General features: G+C 36.8%; 1 protein-coding gene across 1 annotated transcript; it reads left to right on the forward strand.

Annotated features, from left to right (window-relative positions):
• Window positions 1–7,650: 7,650 nt before the first annotated feature.
• Window positions 7,651–8,634, forward strand: LOC135223087 (putative nuclease HARBI1). The gene has a single exon (XM_064261593.1). It carries the CDS (start codon window positions 7,651–7,653, stop codon window positions 8,632–8,634), a length of 984 nt encoding a protein of 327 aa, XP_064117663.1.
• Window positions 8,635–9,136: the final 502 nt, after the last annotated feature.

Genomic DNA, 9,136 nt, shown 5'->3' on the forward strand with positions numbered 1-9,136 from the left:
ACGGCAGTTTTCTAAACGTGTGTGTGTGTGTATGCATGAATTGACGAGGGCCTTCACCTAGTCCTTTTTTACTAGTCTAATTAATGGGGTTTTAGAATTTAGGGCTGTATGCCTAACTATGCCTACTTCAGGTTACTTCTTCATTTACCATTTCAATCATATATTTTTGGGTGACAAATACAAACTAAAAAGGATATTATCTGAAGATGCTGTGCCCTCGGAATAGTTCCGCCTGTCTGAGCCTACCGCGACATGACATCACGCATATATCAGATGAGCCACACATAAATGGCTGCACCCATGGTGCAATAGAAAATGGTTGTAAAATATAAGAAAACGGCCCTGTGAAAAACATTTGTTAACCAGGGGTGCTTATATGGAATAATACTACATACGGAACAGCTAAAATGTAACCAGAATTTCCCCTTTAAATGTGGGTGTGGCCTAAATCATTGGTGACTTGCGCGTGCAACTACATAAATACCTAATCTCATCTCAACTTGTGCAATGATGTAGTGGAGTCGATATCAGCTGACCTTTTTTTTTTTTTTTTTTTTTTTTTTGAGCCCAAGCTCCACGACTATAGGAGATTGATCGCCAAACCCAGCCATTACAATAGTCGCGGTCTGAAATCGCCAATGTGTGGCCCAGACCAAGGTATATAGAATAAGGGAGTCAGGTAGTCATTTGTGGGGGTTGCGGCTTATCCCTCCAAAGAGCCGCACCTCCTGGAGGACAGGTCAGGGCGAGAAGTCACTCAGGTACCGTTCCAATCAAATGTAGATCACAGGTCACTTCAGTCATCTCTGCAGTGATTTAGTCTTATTTTCTGCCAATACAACCATAGTTTTGATTCTTCATATTATCTGAATTATTATTTAAATAATGCCAAACAGCTGCGCCGTGTTCAGTTGTTATTCAAATAGTAGAAAAAAGGCGGTATCCTTTTTCTGATTCCCTCGTGATGAGGAATCAAGACAGAAATGGGTTCATCGTTGTAAGAGAAAGGACTATTCTTAACACTACTACTTATCGCATATCCAGTAAACATTTTGCTGACGGTGCATATAAAAGAGACCTGCAGCATGAACTTCTAGTCTTTCCCGATGCCCCTCACTTAATCAAGTTAGTGAGAGCAATTTTCTTGATTCTGGTTTTGAATTACAAAATGGAGATATTGTTCTAAGCGGATGTGTTAAGGAAATTGTCGAAAGAAATGAGGTGACTTCGTACCCACATATCGCTTAACAGAGAAACATACTTTTAATAGGTAGTAGTACGTATTTATGTGAGGAAAGCAGTGCATCTTCTTTCGGAAAAACACCTAAAGCTTTAGATTTTATGGAAGTCAGGGACTTTTGAAGAGTATGTTCTGGGAAAGTACAAAGGACTATAAAAGCTTGCTCACTCCTGGTTTGATGTGTTCAATTCAAGGGTATCTTATGACAGAAAAAACTCTAGGCATGCTCATGGGATAAAACATACAATGGAGAAAATACACTCAAACCAGGTTATGGAGTATTGTACGACTTGGCACGTTATATTGAAAATTGTGTATCCTTCCCTTTTAAAGATATATATATATATATATATATATATATATATATATATATATATATATATAATATATATATGTCTTTTTTTTTTTTTTTTTCAGATGTCGGATGGTTCTTAGGATGAGAGTTTTGAATGCCCAAATTGTAATGAGTAGACACAAATATAATATGTTATATATATATATATATATATATATATATATATATATATATATATATATATATATATATATTATATATATATATATATATATATATAATATGAAAAGATGTGTAAATTAACTAAATTATGCCGTGACAATTCTAAAATATATTTTTTTTTCGTTTTTGCTAAGTATTTTTCATTTCTATTATGAAGCCAGATACTGTTTTCTGTTATCTATGTATATTTATACTAGCTTATTAAATAATGTATTATAAATAAGCCTTTGTAAATAACTGTCAGGTCAAATACTAATCGGTTTTTTAAAGTCTTATCAAGCATATTAATTTAAGGTTTCTATTATATATTAGAAAGCCAAACATTATCAATCCACGATTTTGTATGTGTACAGTGATCTATATGAATTGTACCGTGATCTATATGAATTCAAAAGAACACCAAACGTATACAAGATAACAGAGTGAAAAGGACATAATGACACTTACAGGCCTAATCCCCAAGACCTTCTGGAAACCCAAGGTGTTGCCTTGATCGCTCTCACCCTGTCCTCCATCGCCTATAACCGAAATACCCAACTACTACCCCCGCTACCAGAGTGACTTTGTACCTCTCTCCCTTATTCTATATACCCTAGCCCAGACTTTACAGTCCACTTGATCCATACGATCACTTTCTCGCACAAGTGGTAAAACAAATAATAATAGAGGATCTTGAATAACTGTCTCTTTCCTATACCAAATTGTGTGGCTTAAACGGAAAAACTAATCAACCAGGATATCGTCTTCACAAATTACCTTTCATAGTAAACAAAAGTTGTAGAGGAAATCTGCCTGATCCAACAAGGAAATTCGACAGCCTTATTAGTCTCTTTGATACCATAAACGAGAGAGAGAGAGAATTCTCACACCCAATTTTCTTTTGAGTTATATTTCAGAGCTGTCACCTAAAACATCACGTCCTAAAACTTGAAAGAAAGCAACAATTATTTTGAACTTCGTAGCAATCAAATCACAAATGTTTGCTAACTATAGCCAGTTACTCCCTGACATGGCACTACTGTGGGACTATCACTCCGTATAAGGATATTAGTCAAGTGTAGGTGCCACCACCTAAGTTTCGATAATACACTTTATTAACTTAGTCATCATGCTGCGCTTTTAATAGATGGAAATTGTGGATGTTAAAAATCGTAGGTGTTCGCTATAACAACGCAGCATACAAATTTTATGACGTTAAAAGAAAACTTTAACATCAAAGTCGTAATACTGACTTAGAAAACGTGAAACCTATCTTTGCCTGGGTAACTATTGCAGTTCGCCTAAGTTGTAACGTACCCTAGCATCAGTGATAAATGAAATTTTATAGAACTTACAAATAAATAAATAAAAATATTATGATGCATGTCGAATCTCATCTCTTAAGTTTAAGAGTGACTTAATGTTACCTGACTGTTGTCAACAACTGCGCCTCATAGTGATGTAGTCTTTTACAACTATTATAATTTTAAAATAGGCACCTAATTTCACTTCATTTATCTTTAGTATACATTTTTCTCTGCTACATTTATCATTTCAGTCTGTGAAAAGTTTATAATAATACCACTGGCCTTAATTTTAGCTTTCGTAACACGAATGTAAGTGCAAAATGAGGATACTATCCGTGAAATGATTGTGATGACAATGCTGACTGGCGGTGAATGCCTGCAAGAGCAGATGTCTACCGGTGAAGCTTCAGTGCGAAGTGTGCCAAAGTATTTCATGTAAAGGGTTAGACACTGATTCGGTGGTTAAGAGTATGAAAATTATAGCAACCACTTTCTCTTCTCTTATTGTGTCGCCTACGCCAAATTGTAATCACAGCTCTCTCTCTCTCTCTCTCTCTCTCTCTCTCTCTCTCTCTCTCTCTCTCTCTCTCTCTCTCTCTCTCTCTCTCTCTCTCTCTCTCTCTTAACCTGGAGGACAAGTGTAGTTGGAAAAATGGTTTTAAGTATAACTGGAAGACGAACAGAATCGTGTCAATGTATGCAAGAGAATGGATATAATGTAGTCAAGTATACAAACAGAGAAAAAGGAAGAGTATGCTGAATTTTTATGGTTAAATCTGAGCATATCTTTTGGGTGAAAAGTTGCTTTTTACTGGGGCAAATGCAAAGGTAAGGGTAGAGAGCAACCAGATCTTATAATAGCTTGTATAAAAGAAAAAGAAGAGGGGACCAGGATGGGATTGTAAGTAGATGCTGTTGTTCTGTGGTGAGAGTGACTTCGGAGTGCCTGCTCAAAGTTTGGTATGTCTGGATGAGGAGGAGGTTACAAAAGAATGATTGGGAGGAATTGTTTTTGTTTTTCATTATTATAAAAATGACAAAGTAGTCTCTAATAATTATACAATCATATCATTACTTAATATACCAGGGAGAGTGCATAGTAGGATTGTGATTGAGAAATCAAAATGGACGACAGAGGAACAGCGTAGTTTCAGGTAAGGATAACACGTTGACAGGATTCAGTTCTTGATATGGAACAGTTGTGTGACTAGAATGAGTATAAAGTGGAAAATTTTTAAGAGAACCGATAGTCAGAGACACGAGACACAATATGTGAGTGAGAGTTGTCGAAGAAGTAATGGAGTAAGAGGTAGTTCGTTGACTGTCAATGCTTAAGTTATGAAATGATTTGTTTTTTTGGTGCAGTTTCGGCGCCGTTTTTTGTTGCAGTTTCGAGAACATAAATCCTTGAATCTATTCTTATGTCTAAGAAACTTCATATTGATACGACTATACATTAATTTCACACTAGTTAATTTTCAAGAAATATTGCATTAAAAAGTACTGGTGAAATCTACTGGGATTTAGTTATATCTAAAAGGGTGTTAATTCCTATTCACTACTATCAAGAGTTTTAAGTGATCTGTTTCTTCTTGATATTTCCATTCTGCTAGAGCTAACTAGCTTTAAATGACGTCTACTTGTGGTAATGCAGCGTATACCAAAAACGTCGAAGCTGAATGTTATGTCATATTTCATACAGAACGCTACCAAATGGCGCGTCGTCGTTGTAGTTCAAGGTGCAGCCGCTAGGTAGCTCTGCGTTTGTTACTGCTTGTACTTCGTCTCAGTGCAGAAGGTAAAATAATTTTTCTCTATAATACTTCAGTTAATGATACAAGCATGAAATTTGGTACATATCTTCTCCATAGGCCACTTTCTAAAAATTACTGGGTGTGCATTCAGAATTCCAAAATGGCTGCCGTTTTTTGAGATGGCCGCTAGTCAAGGTTTTAACTGGGACTCATGTGTCTCTGGTTATGTTTTTATTCATTTGTTTTGGTTATACTACACATTTGAGGCAGAGCCACCAAGGAAAACTAAAATGTATTTCTGTTAAAGATTTCATATAACATTCTGTCTGCTCCAGTTTTTATACACTTGACCAATTTGTCGGCATTTGTGCCTTTCATTTCACCATAAATTTACAGTACTGTTTTACGCTCTAGAGGCAGAACTAATTATTACAGTTCTTTATTCATAAGTCAAACTGACTCACAATAAAATTTGACAACAGCATGGTAAAATAGTCATCTCCAACGCTGTCATCCCTTATATGCTTCATCCACAAGCATATATAATAATATTAATAATAACCTAGGTTAAATAGCCTGATACCTAATAGCCAATATTCACTAGTGTGTACTGTTGGTCGAGATGAGAAGAGAAACAGCCTCAACTTAGGCAAGGTCAAAATTAGGGTTTTCAGTTTCAGCCGATTTTGGATCCCAGGATTTCATGACAATTAGAAAAGAAAACAGGAATTTCCCGGGTAATACAATTATTTTTTAGATATATTTTCATAGTTAACCATTCAAAGTAAATATTTTACACAGATTAAAAGACAACATCTTAATAAAGGGGATAATAAAACAAACTGTACTCATTTTTACTGGTATTTGACGGTAAGAATATCAAGGACGATAACTTTCAATGAGCTACATTGGCAAATTTGGTATCATCTTGCAAAATATAAAATACTGATTTGGATTTTTTTTAGTAGGGATGTATCTCTTGAAATACTGAAAAGCTTTGCCCAACAACTAATGATAATTGATATCGTACAGAAAATAGTCTACATTTGTGACACTAATCAATATCTATTTTGAAAGCTGCATCAGTGTAATCCAGAATTTATATATATATATATATATATATATATATATATATATATATATATATATATATATATATATATCTATATCTATATATATATATATATATATATATATATATATATATATATATATATATATATATATATATATATATATATATATATATATATATATATGTGTGTGTGTGGTGTGTGTGTGTGTATATATATATATATGCAGACTGCAGCACACAGTAATTATTAATAAATTGACATTGTGCCTTTCTATTAGATTCTGTATTAACTTGAGTTTTATTTTTCAATAAATCTTTAGATGGAGCCCCTCTATTCATAATAGCAGCCTTTTCAGAATAATTTTTATTTTCCTTTGTTGGATCAAATACTTTTATGCACAGTTTTGTTGAGTTTTTTGTTCAAGGAATAATTAAATTTATCATTATTAATCGTAATTCATAACTGAAAATTTAAACTTGTTTCTGTATTGAATGTTGTATTGGAATTTTGGAAATAGCAAAAGTTAAAAAAAATAACTTTTGTTAGAAATTCAAAACTTCTATACTGTAATTATTTCAATTTTATAACATCTTGCTTACACTGATGCAGCTTTCAGAATAGATATTAATTAGTGTCACAAATGGAGACAGTATTTTCTGTCTATCATTAATTATCATTAGTTGTTGGGCAAATCTATTTAGCATTTCAAGAGATACATCCCTACTCAAAAGGCCAAATCAGTTGTTTATATTTTGCATGATGACACCAAATTTGCCAATGTAACTCACCGAAAGCTAAAGTCCTTGATATTCTTACCATCAAATAGTAAAATTATTGCTATTTGTTTTATTATCCCTCTTATTAAGATTTTGTCTTTTATTCTATGTAAAACATTTACTTTGAATGGTTAAATTCAATCTAGGAAAAACTATTGTATTTCCCGGGAAAATGCCCTGAAATCCCAAGATCCAAAATCGGGCTCAAACTGGAAAGCCTAATTGTACGTGACCTTACCTAAATGCACATTTCCACTTACGCACTTTTGTGTTACGGGCAGTTACGGTGTGGGTCCGCAAGAAGCCGCCAGAAAATTGATGTGGTGTGAGTCAAAATGGCCGTTATTGGGACGGCATGCTGCGGATCCGTGCGGTGTGTTGCGGGCATGTTACAACATGTTGTTGTGGTGACGTTGCGGTGTCTGCCACAGTGTTGCGGCATTGGTGCGGGTTCATATGCCATGGCACACCCTCCTGTGGCTTTGTTACTCCGTGTAGCGGTGTGTTGCGGGTGGCTTGCATTGTTGTTGTGGAGTGCGCGCACATGTGCACGAGACACAACGTGGAACACTGGATGATTGTTGCACATGCACCGTGCCACATCGTGTCGGATATGAACCAGGGGTATATATAGAGGCCTGCCAAGCACATCCTTCGTCCCACACCCAGCTAGCATACATTATGGACCTCCACAGCTTCTCACCCCAGGAGACAGAGATTTTTGGTAGCTATCCTGTGTCTCTGTGCAGTCCAGGTCATTGATGAGTTGAGAAGAAGTACTACAGTGCCACACCCACCTGGACGAATGCGCAGAAAGGATGGCAGGGCAGGGCGGATATGGGCTCGGGAGTGGCTGACATGGCGACAACTACATGGAGACTACGACCAGCTGCTACAAGAACTGAACAAGGAGGACTGCAAAAGACACAAGAACTTCCTACGCATCTACCCTGAATTGTTCGAGGAGAAGGCTGACACCCATTTTAAAGAGGGACACGAAAATGCGGAATGAACAAGAGGTGGGACTCAAGTTGGCGGTCACTCTCCACCACCTGGCAAGTGGGAACGACTATCCAAGTCTCCAATACAGCTTCAGAGTCTCCGAGAGTTCCATATGCCGGTTTATCCCATTAGTCTGCCAAGCCATTATCGACACCTACAAACCAGAAGTGCTGAAGTGTCTCAAGACAGCAGAAGCATGGAACAACGTAGCAAAACGATTCGCCTCAAAGTGGAACTACTTCAATTCTGTAGGAGCCCTGGATGGGAAGCATGTCGCAATCAAGAAACCCAAAGATGGAGGATCACTGTACTTCAATTACAAGAAGTTCCACAGCATCGTCCTCATGGCCCTCTCCGATGCAAAATACAGGTTCCTGTTTGTCGACGTCGGTGCAGAAGGTGCTGGGGATGGAGGAACCTGGCGGAAGTGCATCCTGGCCAGGGCCATCACATCCAATCGAGCAGGACTCCCTCAAGACACAAATCTGCCCAACGACGTCGAACCCATCCTCTTCCACATAGTCGCCAACGATGCCTTTGCTCTCAGGTCGTGGATGATGGAGCCCTATTCCCACCAATCACAAGATCCTACCAAACGACTATACAGCTACAGATTATCTCACGCTCATTGTGTGGTGGAAAACGCATTCGGCCTGCTGCATATGAGATTGCAAGTCTTCAGGAGGACGATGCAACAGGATGTAAAGGTTTGCAAAAAGATAACATTGTGCACATGTGTCATGCACAAGCTGACACTGCAACACTACCCATATGCTGGCACTGACGTCGACCATGAGGACCAACACCATAACGTTGTACCAAGTATTTGGAGGCAGGAGTCGCTGAACCTCATGGAACAACTCATGGCAAGAAGGGGACCGAACTACACACGTCGAGCGAAGACCATCAGAGATTACCTGGCCCAGTACCACTCATCCGATGCAGGGGAAGTGGAATGGCAAGAGCGAATAGTGTTTTCCTGAGGACGACCAGCTACTGACGACTAGAGGACCCAAAGAACTGTAAAACCTAACCCAACCAATGTACATAATTATAAATAAAGTTCATGATGTACTTATCATTGTTTTATACTCCCATACTTTTGTATTGTCCTAAGAACTAATAACAATATTAATATAATAGAGAATATTAGAATGATGATTGGTACATATATAAAATGATGTTGGAAAACAATGAATTGAAAGTAATAACATAATTGAGAATAATGAGACAAATGAGAAGCAAATGATGGACATAACAAAAATACTTACTAAACAAACATGAAAAGCATAGAATGTAAGAAAATGAAGTTGTGACTTGTTTTATATCATAACATTTTGAACTGCAAATATCATATATTATCAACTGAAGTCAATATGTCTTTAGTCTGTTACTGATTTTTCATTGTTCCCCTGTTAATAACCATGTCATTTGTATTGTTCATGTCCATAATATTATATTATTGTTCTTTACCTTGTATGTTAT

Source organism: Macrobrachium nipponense, chromosome 8 (genome assembly GCF_015104395.2).
Source record: "Macrobrachium nipponense isolate FS-2020 chromosome 8, ASM1510439v2, whole genome shotgun sequence".
Taxonomy (NCBI): domain Eukaryota; kingdom Metazoa; phylum Arthropoda; class Malacostraca; order Decapoda; family Palaemonidae; genus Macrobrachium; species Macrobrachium nipponense.

Excerpts from the sequence above, each read along its gene's own strand:
- LOC135223087 (XM_064261593.1), top strand. The coding sequence starts at position 7,651 with ATGCGGAATGAACAAGAGGTGGGACTCAAGTTGGCGGTCACTCTCCAC.